This window comes from Sapajus apella, unplaced genomic scaffold (assembly GCF_009761245.1).
Source record: "Sapajus apella isolate SASKATOON/1434 unplaced genomic scaffold, GSC_monkey_1.0 scaffold7, whole genome shotgun sequence".
NCBI lineage: Eukaryota > Metazoa > Chordata > Mammalia > Primates > Cebidae > Sapajus > Sapajus apella.
In genome coordinates this window covers 37,170,155-37,190,411 of record NW_022436947.1, presented here as the reverse complement: position 1 = coordinate 37,190,411, position 20,257 = coordinate 37,170,155, and the positions used below count along the sequence as shown (strand labels likewise).

Genomic DNA, 20,257 nt, shown 5'->3' with positions numbered 1-20,257 from the left:
TTTAAGCCAGTTTGGCACCGTTATCAATTGCCTCTCTACTATACAGAATCTAGGAGAATCTCACAAGGCTTTATCTCCCACCCACCATTCCTGACCTTCTCCTTGATGTTGTATCTCTTGTTTCATCCAGTTGCCTCTTTTCTGGTTTCTCGTTCTCCCCTAAATCCCTTCGAAGAAATGCTTTTTGTTGGTCCGTTTGCATGTCTACTTATGTTTTTCATGGAAAGTTATGTCACCTTTAATGAACTAACACTTTAAAATGTCAAGCTTTTCAACCTTCAATCTACACAATAGGTGTTTTAAGTAATATGTTCAAAACATATTTAATTTCTAAGAAATTTCTAAGAACAGGGTTTACATATTCTTAAATAATTTTTTTCAATAAACAAGGCTCATTTGTAAAATGACAACAGGGACAAGATCCATATGTTAAAGCTTGATAGTAGTCAACATATAAAAAACATTTTTTGTTAAAATGAAAATACAGAGATTATAAAAAGGAGTATTCTAAAATAGTATCATTGAATAGACTTTAATAATACATAAAATATAAATACAGAATACAGAATTTCAAAATACTACATAATTGCAAAATAATTAAATTTAAATACACATAAATACATCGCCTGGGCCAGGTAGTCATATGTATTTAAATGTATTAAACATGAGTCTTTTCCCCAAACTCTTCAATGGTCATTGCCTAAGACATTTTAGTACATATATTCCCCATACATCAAAATTAAGATAGCAATAGGCCAGGGCAAAACTTTTAGAAAATCTGAGCTCTCCATATTTACTTATACACTGTTTAGGGATAGCCCTGGGTGCAGGCATGTGAAAAAATTTTTAAAAATCCATTTTACTGTTAAATCGAAGAGCTAAGCATACTTTGTGTGTGCATTAAAAACAATCAAACCAAGTCTGAAAATGGGAAAATGAGCTTGGACCATCCCCATACCCTGTGGTTTCTTTGAATAAACAGTGTTTACTTACCTTGCTTTTCTTCTAGTCACAATTTCTTCAAAATCTTTAAAAATTCAAACATGAATACAAATGCTTTCTGTCCAGTCACTGAGGTGAAATAAAATCTTCATATATACTGAGGTATCATTCATGTTAAATATGTATGGGTTTGTCTATTTTGGCAGCAGTTAACATTTTGGAAACATATCAACAATGATTTAATCTTTATCATTCCTGGAAACTACTGGGAGGCCCATCAGATAGGTAGTTACCTGGGTTTGCTGAAGTCTGAAAAGTACATCTCTGCTAGCAGGTGCCACTGGATGCCCCCGTTGTTGCTGTACTGAAGGAGGACGCCCTCCTCTCTGCTGTCAGGCTTGTTGCATGAAGCACTCTCTCCGCCTATCTGGATGTAGAACTGAACAAAGTCCACCCAAGAAGTGTCCAGGTCCCAGCTCACCAACTGTCTTTTCCCAGCCTTTCAGAAAAGCAGAAGAATCAAATTCAATAATCTTGGAAGTTCTTTGGCCTTTTGTTGTTTCAGTTTCAAATTCACAGAGACATCTTAGCCCTATGTGGAAATGGTATTGTCCCCATTTACTGTGGAGAGAGGTGAATTATGCCATTTAGTTGTTTCTGATCTGACTACGGTAACTGTTGCTGGATACCTTTGCTTACTGTCTTCATTACTGATTCCGGGACTGGGTTATGAGAGGCCCTTGGGAATTGCTAGTTATACCAAAGAATACTAGAAAGTTTTTTTTTTTAAAGCAAAATTAATTTTACTTAAAACACTCCCAATCCTTACTTTCATCTCTCCTCTAGGCAAAACAATGGAGGTGAAAGATGATATACTTTGAAATCTGTTGGAGCTGGGTTTGAATCTCAGCCCATTATTCACACTGATCACTAGCTGTGTGACCTTTCTGAGCTTTTATCTTCCTCAAAGGTTCAACATGGATAGTACTACCTTCCTCATATGGTGTTGTGACAATCAGATGAAATAACATGTTGCATGGAACTTGCCAGTACATGGCATACTTTCCTGAAGGAATATCCTCTCCAGAGATATGCCCCTGACCCACCTGTCCTGTGGGAATTAAAGTAGACCAGGCAAGATAGAAATGTCTTGACAAAAAGAAAGAGTACTTGAGGCTGGGCATAATCCCATGCCTATAATCCCAGCACTTTGGGAGGCTGAGGCGGGCGGATCACCTGACATCAGGAGTTTGAGACCAGCCTGGCCAACATAGTGAAACCCTGTCTCTATTAAAAATACAAAAATTAGCTAGGCATGCGCCTGTCATCTCAGCTATTCAGGAGGCTGAGGCAGGAGAATCATTTGAACCTGGAGATGGAGGTTGCAGTGAGCTGAGATCAGGCCACTGCACTCCAGCTTGGGTGACAGAATGAGACTCTGTCTCAAAGAAGAAAATAAAGAGTCATTGAATAGAATCTCTCAGGATTCTTGTCTCCCTTCTCTCTCTCAGAGGTTAGGAGAGAGCATTTAAATAAAATGTTGCAACCACTAAGTGGTCTGTGTCTTAAAAGTGTTACAAATTTCCTCAAATCCAGTAATACTTTTAAGACACAGACTGTTTAGTGGTTGCAATATTTTATTTAAATAATCTTTTGCTTAGTGAGTCCCCTGCAGGTCACAGCCCTGTGGCGAGGTGTCAGATAGAAAGTAACAAGGTTTGTCATTGTTCCTGTTGTTCAAAATGATTTCAGCTAATGGGGCTGAAGAAGGCTTTGCTTAGGAGATTCTTCTACCGAAACAGATTTGTCCAAAGCTCATCCATGGATTTCTCTGAGCTGGTCTCTGAGATCCCCCAGGAAGTTCAATTAAAATTCTGGTGAAAAACCTGAGATGGTATACGTAGTATTAGAGAAAAGTGGCTCTCACACTTGCGATTTAAACTCTAATCCACTAAGTTAATTAATAAAGGGTTTCAGTTATTAGAAGTCACAGGGGTAACACCTCGGGCTAATTAAAAGACTATACAGCTACTGATAGGTCTATAGCCAATTAAGAGTTTTCAAAATAAATAAGGGTGCTAGCAAAACAAGAACTGAAGTTAATTCAGAGACAGAAACTCATTCTTTGGAAATCTCAATTTTAGGTATGTATTTGAGGAAATCTTGTAAGTTATCCACATTTTTAAGTTGTTACATGTGTCTTTTAATTTTTCCTGTTGTTGATTTGGAATATTGTGAGAAACACCTCAGAGATCCTAGCATTTTCAAGCCTCAAGATCATTACAGGAAGAATGATTTTTGGAAGAAAAATGAAAGAACCTAGCACATTAATTCCAATCCAGCAAACTCCTATGAAAACCTTGGCATGTGGAAATGAGCCAGAAGGATAAAGACCTAAGGTGAGGAGAATTATAGGAATCCAATTATCACAATTAGTTGGCTGGAATGATTGCTGTGCTGTGAAACTCAGAGCAGTGTTGTTTTCCCAGGAGGAGACTATGGTGTTGGTCTACAGAGGTTTTGAAAGAATGTTTTGTGGGATTTTTGCAAATGATGGGAAGTATCACACAAATGCTTAGTTTGGCACTGAAAATGTTTTTTCCTAGAGAATAGCACAAATCATTTTCTTTTGTTTGGTGACCTGAAATGCTGAACATTGTTTTAAAGGAAGGAAAAAAAAAAAAAAAAAAAAAAGGAAATGGCTCATGGCAAAGTTTTTGCCAGAATTCAGAATTTGATGTAACATATGGTTTGCAGGTTTTGTTACACTCTGATAGATGTATTTATGTGTATATGCGCACATATACACATGTAATGTGTGTGTGTGTGTGTGTGTGTGTGTGTGTGTGTATGTGTGTGTGTGGGCATATGTACTGGAGTAGTAATATTGTACCATTCCTGGTGTATGGAAAATCGCCTCCAATTGCCCCTCAAATTCTAGGTTAAAATGAATTGCTTTAAGGGTTCAGATAACAAAAAACGAGTTTTAACAGGTAAGCTTTCAGAATCTAGAACGTTTACAACAAAACCTCCAAAACATTTCATGACTAATTACTTTTTGATTTCCATTAAAGCCTTTTTAAATTAATAAAAATGTCACTAGAAAGCAATTCTATTCACTTGAAAATAATCATTTCTTTAGAATCTTTTATTGTTTCCCAATTTTCTTTCTTAATTTTTTTTTCATTCATATGTTTAGTTCTTTCTTCAACAATTATAGCAGGCAGAACACCATGTGCTATAAAAACAAACATGAAAGAATTCACAGACTTCTGGCAGAGACAGGAATAGCAACTGAGGGCTGCAGAACCAGTCCTGATTTCTTTTCAAGTCTCATTTGGTCATATGACCACATATTAATTTTCCAATCTATTTAGTCTCAAGAGTATGTATTGATTTGTAAATGTCTAGTGCATGATATGCATCTAGGCTGCACACCTTAGCCAGAGTTTGGCACAGTATGTGGGACTCTGCATTCTGCTTGGTATTGTGAGGATAAAAATTAAAATATGATCTTTATGTGTAAAAATCAGAGAGGAATTCTAAGAAAAGACAGAAGTACAGTTTTCCAGAGCTCCAGAAAGCTCCAGGGAGGCAGTGGGATTTGGACAGAACACCGAAAATTTTATGTGAATGTAGAGAAGATGGAAGGTATAATAGTAGGCAGTGGCAAAAGCTTGGATGGTGAGAAGAGCTTCGTAGCTGGAGCAAAGGGCTCATGCCTAGAAAACGAATTTAAGTTATGTAGTTAGGGCAGAAGTATTGGAGACCATCTTGAATATTTGTGATCGGATGGGGAAAGAATGGAAGTATGCATGTATGTATTATTCATGTATTTGAGACGGGGTCATGCTGTCATCCAGGCTGGAGTGTAAAGGTGTGATCATAGCTCACCGCAACCTCAAACTCCTAGGCTCAAGCGATCCTTCTGCCTCATTCTCCTGAGTAGTTTAGAGAACAGGCATGTCCCACGATGCCTGGCTAATTTTATTTTACTGTTTTAGGGACAGGCTCTTGCCATGTTGCTTGGGCTGCTCTTAAACTCCTGGCTTCAATGGATACTCCACCTCAGCCTCACAAAGTGCTAGAATTACAGGCATGAACCACCACATCTGGCTGGAAATAAGTTTTAGATAATATGATCTAGGCTGGTATGCAAATGGTCTAAGGAACCCTTCCTTTGGGTTATTGCCCCTTCACTTCAACATGCTTGCTGGTGGAGGCTGCCAGACTATTTATCAACCTTGTCACCAAACAAGGTAGTGCATGAATCTGGCTACACAATCATAGCACATCATTTCTCCCAGGACACTGTGATTGGTCACAGGAGCCTTCCCTGTTTTTCTCCTACAGAGCAGGTTGGAAAGCTCTGTGGCTATGGTTCCGTTCTGATAGTGACAGCTGGGTCTACTCTTTTTTTTTTTTTTTAAATATATTTTTAATTGTATTTTAGGTTCTGGGGTACATGAGCAGATCATACAGGATTGTTGGATAGGTACATACATGGCAATGTGGTTTGCTGCCTCCATCCCCCCATCACTTATATCTGGCATTTCTCCCCATGTTATCCCTCCCCAACCTCCCTAACCACCCAAAACAGACCCCAGTGTGATGCTCCCCTCCCTGTGTCCATGTGTTCTCATTGTTCAACACCCGCCTATCAGTGAGAATATGCAGTGTTTGATTTTCTGTTCTTGTGTCAGTTTGCTGAGAATGATGGCTTCTAGATTCATCCATGTCCCTACAAAGGATACAAACTCATCCTTTTTTATGGCTGCATAGTATTCCATGGTGTATATGTGCCAAATTTTCCTTGTCCAGTCTATCATCGATGGGCATTTGAGTTGGTTCCAGGTCTTTGCTATTGTAAACAGTGCTGCAATGAACATACGTGTACATGTGTCTTTACATTAGAATGATGTATACTCTTAAGTGGAAAGTTCTGTGAGCATCTGAGTTATTGGTTACAGATCTCTCTCATGCCAGTCCCATTTAAGCCCTCCTTGTGTTTTCCTTCTATGAATCAAATTTCTCCCTTTTTAAAACTTAAGATAGTTCCTCTTACTGAGAATTCAAAACAGTTCTGAATGAATCAACAGACAAAAAATAAAGCAGGGATATTTTGACAAAAATTTAGGGGGAAAGCAGAACTGGAAGGGGCAGAGAATAATTTTACTTTTGAAATAATGATTTTTAGTTAGTTGCAGGGCACAAATGTGAAAATATTCAATAAGACAAATTTGGAATTTATTCTCATCAAATGTAGTTATGATACCTAACACATATGATCTTGTTCTGCATTCCTAACACTATTCTTTACTCTTTACCTGCATCAACTCACATATTCCTCTCAATATTCACTTTTCAGTCAAGAAACCTGAGATACAGAGAGTTGTCATAACTTTGCAAGGTGAACCAATCAATAAATTTTGGAGCCCAGATCGTCTGACTTCAGAGATCATCTTGAATTAAGTGGAAGAAATATTGATATGTAACCTTTTACATGTTAAAATGTGTGTGTGTGTATGTGTGTGTGTGTGTGTGTGTGTGTGTGTTTGCTCACTGGAGTGTCTGAGTACATATTGGTAAAAGATTCACAATCTTGTTTTAAAATTGATCCTTATAGGAAGCACAACCTTTCCATTTCAGAACAATTATACAGGGGCTCCAGATACGTGCAATACATTTTGATAAGTGAGTGACTATTATCTTTAACAATAATCCGGGAGGACCCTCAATGTCAATGGATAGGAAATACTGTTGAATGGACTCCTTCCTTGATTTTCTATAATTTTCCCTCGTTTACTTGCTATTTCTTTGTTCTTCACCTGCATTAAAACAAAACCTGTAGCTATTTTTGTATTTGCATAAATTAACACATCCTGGATTTCTGCCTGAACAGATTCTGCAACATATCATCCCTGTGGCATATCACCTGTCTACTTGTTACACGATGTAAAGTGGGACACCTCCAGTTGCCTCAGAATTAGTGGCTATATTACCTGCTTGAACAAAGTGATATTAAGCACATTCTACAGAGAGCTGCTAACAGTTAGGGTTAGACATGTTGATCAGGTAGGAGACCAGACCTGCTCTCCTTTTAGTCCCTTTCAAGGCTATAGAAGGACATAGACTGGAGGAGAGAGAAAGAGAATGTCCTGATTAGACTGTAGTGAGGGAGGAGAAAAACGTGGTTACCCTCATCCCATCCCTAACCAAGCCACACAGGTTGGGGTGGTATTCCAAGAGCATCAATTTTAGTGATTCTGGTTGGCACCTCAGTCCCTAGTTGGTTTCTAGCAATCTGCATGCCTAATCTGGTACTACCACTGGAAAAGCTGACTACTGTAAGAAAAACTTTCATTCAGAGTCCCATATCAGTAGATGCCACCAGCAGCCACCAAACAAAGCCAGAATAGGACCTGAGATGTCTGCCCACCCCAGACAGCTGTTCCTAGAGAGGAACAGCTCTACATACACCGACTCTCACTGCTATTTCTCCTTCTAATCATATTCCAAAAATCAATGGATTGTCAGATTTAATAAACATTTGAAGAAGGGCTTCCTATATGTTATGAACTGTTCTACATGATTTACCAATATTAACTCACTTAATCTACATATTAACTCTCATGAGGTAGATACTCCATGTCCTTGCTTTACAGATGGGGAAGCTAAGTCACCAGGAGGTTAAATAACGTGCTTCAAAAATCACAGAACCAGGAAGTGGTCAAATAAAATGGAAACAGGCAATCTGGCTCCAGAGTTGCTGCCCTTAACCTGTAAGCTCATCCCCTTCTCGCTCTCAGGCCTCACACTGACACACCTGCCAAAGACCAGGGTGAGAAAAGATCAAGAGCCTTCCCTACTCAGACTTCTTCAGACACAAGCCTGGTTGGAAGTGGAGGAAAGGAAAGCAATTATATTTAGAACAGGTACAAGAGAGTAGAAGTTTTAAACTGGCTTAACCTGATTTTTTAGTAACCAAAAACAATAAAATACACACACACACACACACACACACACACACACACACACACGAATTTCCCAAGATGTAGCTAAGGAATAGGAATTTGACAAAGCCCAGTCAAAACTAAGGAACATGGGCAACAATAAAACCATTTCACATTTGTACATTTGGAGTTCAGAGTCCCATATTAAACTGGCCATTGCCCCGATGACTTATCCCAGCTGTTGGTCATACCTTGCTGAAGTACAGAGATGATCCGGAGGAGATGACACCACATCCTTGTTCTGGTTTTACAATTTCTCCCCCAATAACTTCTTGCCAGTCAGACTCCCAACCATTCTGGTTCTCAAAATCTGACATAATTGTGGAAGGAAGGGCAGCTTCTGGGTGGCATTCAGTGCCTTGGTATCCCTGGTCACACCTGTGAGAGAGCAGGGCTGAGTAGATAACTTACAGGCCCACCTGACAATGCAGTGGCCCCCTGACCTCAACTATTTCCCATGTCTTACTTTTGCTCAGGTCTTATCATTCGCACTAGATTTTTCCCTGCAGTGTTAACCTGGGTATGTGGTAGGAACAATCTTCAGTTTTTCATACTCCTGTTAAAACTGATGGAATCTTTTCTTAAAAGAAATAATGCTATAAGCGTAGAATTTGGGCATCAAGTATTTATGGAGAACATTGGTGTGTGTGCTTATGTGTGTGTGTTGGGGGGTGGGGTGGGGTGAGGGATAGTGGGATTTCCCTACAGCCTTAAAAGGTCACATACAAATGTCTGTAAGTGTCTGTTCAACCAACATGTAACACAGGCCAAATTTTATAGTTCCTTTTTCTCATTAAACTATGCCTCTTTCAGAGTCTTTAGGTATTCAAGTGTGTTGCTCTGTCCTCATTAGCAATAATCACCATCTCCTCATGTATAGAACCTTGAACTTATGGTGAAGTGGTGTGACAGAGCACATAGCCGGGTTTGACTAGTGCTCTAAGACTCTCAGGGAATGAAAAGCGAAACAATGGCAAGCCTCTTTTAATAAACTCTGAAGTTGAAGCCCAGGAAGCCTTGTCTTTAGGTTGGAGTTTGAGGTTTAAAATATATAGTTTTATACTTATTTTAATGTAACAATATTTTTTATATCTAAAATAATAACAGAAAGGATGACTTGTCTCTTTTGGCTATTTCATTATTTATCGGTCTAACCAGATCACTCTGATGGCAATTGCTGTAATATCCTCCAGCCACAAATCTTAAGAAGCATGGACCCCATTGGGCTTTCTGGTGCACGTACCTGCACATGCCATGATCGCATGAGCCATGCCCACTGCACATGTTGGGGCACTGCTGCCCAATGTAAATGCTGTCCAAAGCCCACTCGTCTTGAGCTGTGTAATAGCTCTGGCTCCAACGGAAGCGGGTGGCACCGGACCTAGAAACAAGGTATAATAACAAAAACAGTGTTTCACCTGAAAGGCAGTGACATTGGCAAAGAATGTCAGAGTCCAAAATCTTTCAGCTCACTAACTTTCTGGAACTTGAGTTTAGCTGGCATCATTTTTCTTTAATTTCCACTTTATTATTATGGAATGCAACAATTCTATCATGAAAGAAAGTTAAAGAGAAATCTGTCTATTGAATGCAATTTGATCTTAATTTGAGATGTTTTAGAGAAAAATGCATTATCAGATTATGTTGGTTGCAAAGATTTGTTGTTAGAAAAAGAAAAGTACTAAGAAACAAGATTAAAAAATAAAGACATCTACTTATCTACTAAACTGAGCCTATCTTTTTTTTCTTTTTTTTTTGGAGATGGAGTCTCGCTCTGTTTCCCACGCTAGACTGCAGTGGCGCAATCTCAGCTCATTACAACTTCTGCCTCCCAGGTTCAAGTGATTTTCCTGCCTCAGACTCCCAAAGTGCTGGAATTACAGGCGTGAGCCATCGCACCTGGTCTACAAAAGCCTATCTTTTACAGACAAAAATGTAAGATATTTAACCTTAGACCTATAGAATTTCTTATAGAGTAAGAGTAACAGAATTTCTTACAATAAATACAGTAGTTATTAGAAGACTTTCAGCTAGTTAGTAAAACAAAAGTTTTGTTTGGGGGTACTGTTTTGGGGTCGAGGGGACATGCCACAATGTACTATATTACAAAGAAGAGTATCTGGACACTAAATTATATTTATTTCTGAAACACTAGCTTGCCTGAGTTTCATGGATAAGCTGATTTAAGTGGGGATGAAAATTTAACAGGTCATTACACAGACAGAAACACTTGGGACCTTAATTCACTGAAGCTAGTTATAAAGTCCAGAGAAGTGAATATTTTGAGAGTAATGTCAAGAAGGTGTCATCATTGACTTCTGTAAAACATTTAAAAAATAATTATAGCATATTTTTCACCTGTAGGAATTTTTCAGGGACCTGTGGTTAGTTCTTTTGGTCAAAGGGCTAAATGATACAAACAAACAAAACATGATTTGCAAAATTATTGTGTAAGCTCAATTCCACTGAAGGAACCTTTCCCAAACACTATATACAGATATCCTTGATCTTAATGATCCATTAAAGTCTATTGTGTCAATTATCCACATATTAAGTACTCCCTAAGTACCTAACCGACTGCTAAAATTCAGATTAAGCCTTTATCGTTTGTTTTATCAATGATCCGTGACTAATAGGTTGTATTTTCATTCCCAGTAGGACAATTCCAGGATTCACTGAGGTGCATCCCTTTTGCTGCATATCAGTGCTCATCACGGAACATACAATGGGACAGAGGCACCACTTCCTCTATGGCAATCAATTTATATTTGTAATCAAACAGCCATCAAGATTTTCATGGCCCCACTAAGAAACAGTTTTTAGAAAAGCCTCCTTTAAAAGTGGATTCATTATCTTAGAGCAGAAGAGTGCCACAGAATGGAAGTAAATGAGACATATGCACCATGTCATCCTAAAAAGGAAATTTACTCTTTCAAGATAGATTTTAATCTGAGTCAAGTCCTCAGTCATGGGTGGCTAGATTGTGAGCTCTTTGGGGATAGGGATATCTTTAGTCTCCATAGTTTCCACAGGAACAGAATAAAGTAGGTGCTCAAAAAAAGTGTGCTAAAAGAGTAAGTCAATGAGTGCATGAACAGGTCAGTAAAAGGCAGCTTGTTTATGACTTTTGTAGGTAACAGAATGAAGAATGTACTAGTAGGTGGGGGACAAGGCCCCCGGGACCCTGGCTCTGCAACTTAGCAGCTGTGTGACCTTTAGTGAGAAATTTAAGCCTTCAGGGGTTTATAGTTCCTCACTTCTCAAATAAAAGGTTTGGGCAAACTAATTTCTAAGATCCCTTCCAGTTCTCTCCTCTGGTGATGTGTTGACCAAGTGACAATTTATTTTCTTCACAGTTACATGCCTATAAAAAACCTGTGGCATCCATTAATTTGAGATTTTATTACTTCCAAACGTGAAAATGGCCGGGGGTGGGGAGGGTTTCAGAAACTTGTCTTAGGTTACGTAGTTTACGCTTCTAAACAGTCACATGCAGACACATTCTAAATTGTTTTCTAAAGTAAATTAATCCTTACATGCATCTTATGAACTTTAAAAAACATAATATTTCCTTAGGACACACAGCTTCAAGTGGACTATTCCATTTCAAATCACAATCCACACTTTAATGTGCAGATATTGATTAAGAGAAAAGGCAGAAAAAAGAGATTGAACATTGGCTTCATTTTTATTGAGAAAAAAAAATTAGTTGTGTGAGCAACCTCCAGCTGTCACACGTGAGCAGATCAGGTGCAAAGTCGCTTGTCTGCAGCAGCATCACCGCTATCGACAGATTGTATCTCTCGATACAAATATTTAAATTGCTATTTTTTTTTTCTTTCTCTCCCTCTCAAAACTAAGTAATCTTAGGAAGAAAATCTTGTCCACTTCAGACTGAGTCTGAAAGCAGAAATACTGCTGTGTGGGTCATGAAATGAACCTGACTTGCATTTAAAATTCAAACTCTCGGGCTTCCCCCAAAGCAACAAAACTTGACTCTTTTGATTTTTCCTTCCCAAATAACTTGAAGACTGAAATAAAACACTATTGAATCGTCTCTTTATAGTTAGGTTACCTGAGGAATCAAGGTAAATGAAGGCTGACTAAATTGTATTTTCCACCTTCAGTGTTCCTGTAATTACATTTACCCAATTATTCCGAAACTCATTCACTCATTAGGTGTTGATTTGTTTATGAAGTCAGTGACTGACAGCTGTTTGGGTCTCATTAGGCCCTGTGCTTATGTAAATGTCTGTCATAAAAACAAAATCAATTTTCATTAGGTAACCAGTGTTCATACACAATATAATTTCTCCAAGCAGGTGTACACGTTCAGCATTTCCACTCTAAGTTGCCCTATCTAGCACATTTTCCAAAGTTATCAAATCTTTGATAATGCAGGGACCACATTTGCTTTTAAGCATTCAATTTATAACTGCATATGTTTCAATCAAAATGGCAGAATGAAGATTTGGCCAAAAAAAGATTACTGCCACAAACTGCATTCCTTTTCCCCAATGCTTGAGAAAAACCTGCCATTTGCAAAAGTTTAAAATTAACAAAATAAATAAAGTTACCAAGAACTCCAAGAAGAGTAAATATACTTTATTTTTATGGCAGAGCTTTTAAGTATTATAGATCCAAAAACAATGACAATAACTAGTAGAATAGGATATTTTTTTTGAAATGTAGTAATAATGTTAAGTTTAAATATTAGTAAGAATGTTAAGATAAATATCTTGCTGGGTTGTTTTTTTAAAAAAATATTTTCACTTTTTTTTCCCCCATGGCTTTGAAGGAAATTTGGATAAGCAGAAATAAATTACTTTGTACATAATATTAACTGTTTATTAAAAGGGATACTTTGTAATAAAACATCTCTTTAGCACACGGAGGCATATTAAGTTAAAATTCTATTTAATTCCCCAGTATCCAATAAGCACAACTGCTATGTGCCAGGTACTCCACGGAACTTAAAAGCTTATGGATCAATATGTTTCTTTTCATCGTATACTTAACACTGATGACAATTAACCTTTTCTGAGTATACTAAAACTTCCAACTCAGTGGTGCTAACTTTTGAGATAGAAAATAACAACAATGCAGCATACAACTTGAGGGTCAAATAACCTGCAAAGGCTTTTCTGATAAGGACAACACTTTCTGAATTTGCCTAAGCTACATTAAATAAGAATAATGGTTCATAATGTTTCTAGAGATGAAAAGACATCTCTAAAATATGCTCTTAGGCTAGGCGTGGTGGCTCACGCCTGTAATTTCAGCATTTTGGAAGGCCAAGGTGGGTGGATCAACTGAGGTCAGGAGTTTAAGACCAGCCTGGCCAATATGATGAAACCCCATCTCTATTAAAAACACAAAAATTAGCTGGGTGTGTTGGTGCACACTTGTAGTTTCAGCTACCTTGGAGGCTGAGGCAGGAGACTCACTTGAACCCAGAAAGTAAAGGTTGTAATGAGCCAAGGTCGTGCCACTGCATTCCAGCCTGGGTGACAGAGCAAGTCTCTATCTCAATAAATAAATAAATAAATAAATAAATAAATTATATATACACACACACTATCAATATTATCCTAATTTTGATAGGATAATATTTTGTAAGTGTGCTTTACATGTCAATGAGTAAAAAACAACATTTTTTTTTTTTTGACGAAGTCTTGCTCTGTTGCCAAGCTGGAGTGCAGTAGTGCAATCTCAGCTCACTGCAACCTCCACTGCCCAGGTTCAAGCAATTCCCTGCCTCAGCCTCCCAAGTAGCTAGGACTACAGGTGCACATGACCATACCTGGCTAATTTTATTTATTTATTTTTTGTATTTTAGTAGAGACAGGGTTTCACCATGTTGGCCAGGATGGTCTTGAACTCCTGACCTTGTGATCCGCCCATCTTGACCTCCCAAAGTGCTGGGATTACAGGCATGGGCCAACAATTTTCATCTCAATTATGCCCAGCCAACAATTTTCATATGAGGGAAATATATTTAATTTTAAAATAATGAAAAAATAAACTTCATTAGCTCTGCATTGAGTATGATCAGTATTTCAATTGTTTGAAGTGTTGTTTTGCATAAATTTGACATATATGCTTGGAATACCATTGAAATTAAATAAAAGTCTTGATTATATTCCCAGCAGTAGACATAAAAAAGTAGAATGCTAGAGAAAGAAGCAACTTGTTATACAAAGCATTAGTAGAGTATTCAGGAAATGGCTCACAGTTGGAAACAGAAAAATCTGTGGAAATCAAATTTCAAGCATTTTATTCAAACTGACATAACAATGCATCCTTCAAAATAATCAAAAAGTCATTTTTATATAATGCAGGAATTCAATCTTCAACTAAAGGAATAAAAATAACTCTAGGTTGGCATCTAACCAATTTGTTTTTGTGTAAGGTCTAACTTTTATATAAAATAATCTGAAAGGGTTTATTCAGTAATTTTCTTTTTACAAATGAGCTATTGGAAAGCAGATACTACAGAAAAATATAATACTTGCCTCTCTTATGCTTTTTCTTCTGCACAAATTACAGAATCTTAGAACTCCAGGACTGGAGGGACAGTTAAGATCATCTAATTAAACATTATCATTACACTTACAGGGATGTGGCCTTGAAGAGGTTATGAATGGTTAAGATCATGTGATTAATTAACCATTGGAAGAACTATACTGAGAATTCAGGCCTTCTAATTTCTAGTCTAAGGCTTTTTGTTTGGGTGAGTTCACTCCGACCCAGGAATTATTTAATTTTTCCAACAAATATTACATTGTTTTGAGTGAATAATATAACACAAAACAATGTAATATTTGGGAAAAAAACTAATGTGCTTTTTTCTTTCACACTATCAAATGTTTAACTTTCTTCCTAGATTACTGAGGCCTCTGTTTCCTGGGGGATAAGTTTTAGCGCTACTGAAAGAACGTGAATAGGGAAAGAGTGTATATTCCCTCCCAAGACTGAACCAGGAAGAAGTCGAATCCCTGAATAGACCAATAACAAGTTATAAAATTGAGGCAACATTTAATAGCCTACCAACCAAAAATAGCCCAGGACCAGAGGGATTCACAGCCAAATTCTACCAGAGGTAAAAAGAGCTGGTACTATTCCTCCCGAAACAATTCCAAGCAATACAAAAAGAGGGAATCCTCCCTAACTCATTTTATGAAGCCAGCATCAACCTGATACCAAAATCTGGCAGACATATGATAAAAAAAATAAAATTTCAGGCCAGTATCTCTGATGAACATCGATGTGAAAATCCTTAATAAAATAATACTGGCAAACCGAATGCAACCGCATATCAAAAACTTATCCACCATGATCAAGTAGGCTTCATCTCTGGGATGCAAGGCCCATTCAACATGTGCAAACCAATAAACATAATCCATCACATAAACAGAACCAAAGACAAAAATCACATGAGTATCTCAATAGATACAGAAAAGGCCTTCAACAAAATTCAACAGGTCTTCATGCTAAAAACCCTCAATAAACTAGGTATTAATGGAATGTATCTCAAAATAATAAGAGCTATCAAAAAACGATGAGTTTGGGTCCTTTGTAGGGACATGGATGAACCTGGAAACCATCATTCTCAGCAAACTGACAGAAGAGCAGAAGATCAAACACCGCATGTTCTCACTCATAGGCGGGTGTTGAACAATGAGAACACATGGACACAGGGAGGGGAGCACTACACACTGGGGTCAGTTGGGGGGAAATAGGGGAGGGACGGTGGGGGGTGGGGAGCTGGGGAGAGATAGCAAGGGGAGAAATGCCAGATGTACGTGATGGGGAGGAAGGCAGCAAATCACACTGCCATGTGTGTACCTATGCAACAATTTTGCATGTTCTTCAAATGTACCCCAAAACCTAAAATGCAATAAAATAAATAAATGGGGGAAAAATAATAAGAGCTATTTATGACAAACCCACAGCCAATATCATACTGAATGGGCAAAAACTGGAACCATTCCCTTTGAAAACCAGCACGAGACAAGGATGCCCTCTCACACCACTCCTATTCGACATAGTATTGGAAGTTCTGGCCAGGGCAATCAGGCAAGAGAAAGAAATAAAGGGTATTCAATTATGAAAAGAGGAGGTCAAATTGTCTCTGTAGATGACATGATTGTATATTTAGAAAACCCCATTGTCTCAGCCCAAAATCTCCTTAAGCTGATAAGCAACTTCAGCAAAGTCTCAGGATACAAAATAAATGTGCAAAAATCACAAGCATTCCTATATACTAATAACAGACAAACAGAGAGCAAAATCATGAGTGAAATCCCATTCACAATTGTTACAAAGAGAACAGAATACCTAGGAATACAACTTACAAGGGATATGAAGGACCTCTTCAAGGAGAACTACAAACTACTACTCAAGGAAATAAGAGAGGATACAAACAAATGGAAAAACATTCCATGCTCATGGATAGGAAGAATCAATATTGTGAAAATGGCCATAGTGCCCAAAGTAATTTATAGATTCAATGCTATTCCCATAAAGCTACCATTGACTTTCTTCACAGAATTAAAAAAGAACTACTTTAAATTTCATAAGGAACCAAAAAGTACCTGCATAGCCATGACAATCCTAAGCAAAAAGAACAAAACTGGAGGCATCAAGCTACCTGGCTTCAAACTATGCTACAAGGCTACAGTAAGCAAAACAGCATGGTACTGGTACCAAAACAGACATATAGACCAATGGAACACAACAGAGGCCTCAGAAACACCACATATCTACAACCATCTGATCTTTGACAAACCTGACAAAAACAAGCAATGGGGAAAGGATTCCCTACTTAATAAATGGTGTTGGGAAAACCGGCTAGCCATATTCAGAAAGCTGAAACCGAATCCCTTCCTTACACCTTATAGAAAAATTAACTCAAGATGAGTTAAAGAGTTAAAGGTAAAACTTAAAACCATAAAAACCCTAGAAGAAAACCTAGGCAATACCATTCAGGACATAAGCATAGGCAAAGACTTCATGACTAAAACACCAAAAGCAATGACAACAAAAGCCAAAATTAACAAATGGGATCTAATTAAATTAAAGGAGCTTCTGCACAGCACAAGAAACTATCATCAAAGTGAACCGGCAACCTATAGAATGGGAGAAAATTTTTGTAATCTATCTATCTGACAAAGGGCTGATATACGGAATCTACAAAGAACGTAAACAATTTACAAGAAGAAAACAACCTCATCACAAAGTAGGCAAACGATATGAACAGACAATTCTCAAAAGAAGACATTTATGCAGCCAAAAAAACCTATGAAAAAAAGCTTGTTATCACTGGTCATTAGAGAAATGCCAATCAAAACCACATTGAGATACCATCTCACACAAGTTAGAAAGGTGATCATTAAAAAGTCAGGGAAAAACAGATGCTGGAGACTATGTGGAGAAATGGGAATGCTTTCACACTGTTGGTGGGAGTGTAAATTAGTTCAACCATTATGGAAGACAGTGTGGCAATTCCTCAAGGATCTAGAACCAGAAATACCATTTGACCCAGCCATCCCATTACTGGGATGCATACGTATGTTTATTGCAGCACTGCTCACAACAGCAAAGACTTGGAACCAATTCAAATGCCCATCAATGATATACTGGATAAAGAAAATGTGGCCCCTATGTACCATGGAATACTATGCAGCCAAAGAAAAGAATGAGTTCATGTCCTTTGCAGGGACATGGATGAAGCTGGAAACCATCATTCTCAGCAAACTAACACAAGAACAGGAAACCAAACACTGCATGTTCTCATTCATAAGTGGGAGTTGAACAATGAGAGCACATGGACACAGGAAGGGGAACATCACACACCAGGGCCTGTCTGAGGTGGGGGGCTAGGGGAAGGGTAGCATTAGGAGAAATACCTAACATAGATGCTAGGGTGATGGGTGCAGCAAACCACTATGGCATGTGTATACCTATGTAACAAACCTGCACATTCTGCACATGTACCCCAGAACTTAAAGTATAATAAAAAAAGAAAAAGAGTGTGTATTAAGCTTTTGATATAAAAAATATTTAAAAAGTAGGGCTTTGCAGTGAGAAAACAGTTTTGCAATCCAAATTACTTGAATTTCTATATTCCTATTTCTGCTTTTGTACGTTAAACTGAAAGTAACCATCTCATTGAGTCCTCCCTAAAAAGAAAAATCTGGGGCAAGTAGGAAGGTCAGAGAAAGCTAGGACAGTTTGGAAACCATATTTCATACTTGTCATTAGCTCTCTTTTTCAAATGTCCTTCATACAAATGAAAAGTTTTGGTCTTTTGATAATGAAATAAAAAGAACATACATCTTGCCATTGTGCTTAACTTGCCTTCATATTCAAGTCATACTTGAATCAAGAGAGATAGAATTGAATCAAAAGGGATAGTCAAAGTGAAAGTGACAGACATATCTAAAGATGTCATCTTACCAAGTCTTCTGGGGAAGAAGCACTATGACTCTTCTCCACTGTGTGAACTCACTGGCATGGTAAATACTTGCCGATGTAAATTCCTGACAACTTGGCATACTTGGAAGGCATTCCTAAAAGAAAGTTAGGCAAAAATCACACTCAGCGTCTGTTTTCCTCAGGTGAAATATGTTTACTCACCCACTTTCAGTGAAAAAGACCTTAGAGAAATCTAATGTCATGATCTTAACTATTTGTGATATGGAAACAATCCATGATTTTTCTCTCCATGAAGCTAAAACTTCATAGAAAGTCTTAAAATTATTTAAGAAATAATTTCAAATAAGGTGCCATAATGAAATTGAATATTTCCCAATATTCACACGTACATATAGAAATGGATTAGGATTTTATTTTTAGGCCTGTTATCATAACATTGGCATTTGGTAAAAATTATTTTATTCACTATAACGTTTATTCATTTATTGCAGTGGCAGATTGCTAAGATATATATGAATTTTATTCCAAGATTTATATATTTCTTCTTTGTTTCTAAAGACAAAAGACACCACATTCTTAATATGGCCTACCTACAGGTGGAGACAGATGAAGACACCTCATAGGGAAAAAGGGACACATTTATAAAGAAAGAGGGTTAGAGACAATACTACTAAAAACATCATTTGAGGGTAGCCAGTTTTGAAAGTTATTTCCATTTATTTTTTGTTTCCAATTACCCTTTAGTATCTGTCATGAAGAATGTAGCATCCTTGTAATCCTTTGCTGACTTTATGTCAATTTTAAGTTGCAATTATTAAATAACACTGTTTCTTTTCAACCAAACCTAAACTTCTAGAACTGTAATTTTTTTTTTGTTTTTTGGCTTCCTATGTAAAAGGCAGAAGGTTACCCGACACAAGTTTTAGGGATACTAGACTTACTTCTTGAACGAGGTGCCAGGTGAGGCCGTGATTGGTTGAGTACTCCAGCTTCACCTGGTTGTCCATGTGTGGCGTGTATTTCTGGCCACATCCCATCACCAAACTGAACTGAATCATATAGGATGCTCCTATCTGCATTGATTGTGTTTCCACATAGCGCATACTTGAGGCAATTTTAGAATCTCCTGTAAAACTGGAAGAGACAGAGGTGAAAATCAGAAAATTCTAAACACAGTGTGTTAGAGAAAAATTAGACTCTTCACTTTACACTATATACTAAAATAATTTTACTTATTTAAACCTTGACAAGTTCTAGAATGGATTTCAGTCAACCTAATAAATGCAATTTGGAACAATTTTTCAAAGATGTAACTTTTTTTAAAAAAGAGGTTAGTATCTGTAGTTGTCAAATGTACCTAAAATTTGGTATCTGCTTATATATTGCTTGTGAGTATAAATTTGACTTATTAATCTTACTTCTTGAAATCTATCCTAAGAAAATAATTCTAAATTTAGAGACAGTTTTATAAAATATGAAAAGTATTACAGGATTACTTCTAATAGTAATTGTAACAGTGTCAATGTCAAAATGGAAGGCTTAATTTAAGTAAACTGGTAAAGCACTTGACAGAATGTTCATATTTCAAATATTTATAAAGATAATATAATCACATTAAAATGTATATGAGGAAATAAGTCTTAAAAATCCATACAATTATGCAGGAAGGAAATTCACCAGAATGTTTGTGGTAGCTGTGTTTGGTGGCAGGAAATTTGTGATTTAAAATTTTCTTTATATTTTCCTTATTTTTCAAATGGTCTTTAATACTCATGGGTTAAGTACTGAAAATTTCATAATGTAGTTTTAATGGCTGCGTCTCAAATCAATAAAATTCACATCTTACTAGGTCCCAATTGAGT

The 20,257-nt window shown here is 37.3% G+C and overlaps 1 protein-coding gene across 3 annotated transcripts in view; it reads right to left on the bottom strand.

Moving 5' to 3' along the window:
- RELN (reelin) overlaps nt 1-20,257 on the bottom strand; it is a 535,951-nt gene that overhangs the window by 127,264 nt on the left and 388,430 nt on the right. For all 3 annotated transcript variants that reach the window (XM_032276354.1, XM_032276355.1, XM_032276356.1), the window contains exons 21-25: nt 19,337-19,529; nt 18,417-18,529; nt 9,199-9,336; nt 8,147-8,333; nt 1,236-1,441 (exon numbers count right to left, since the gene is read on the bottom strand). In XM_032276354.1, the coding sequence (XP_032132245.1) occupies nt 1,236-1,441; nt 8,147-8,333; nt 9,199-9,336; nt 18,417-18,529; nt 19,337-19,529 (837 nt within the window). The remainder of the gene's footprint in view (nt 1-1,235; nt 1,442-8,146; nt 8,334-9,198; nt 9,337-18,416; nt 18,530-19,336; nt 19,530-20,257) is intronic.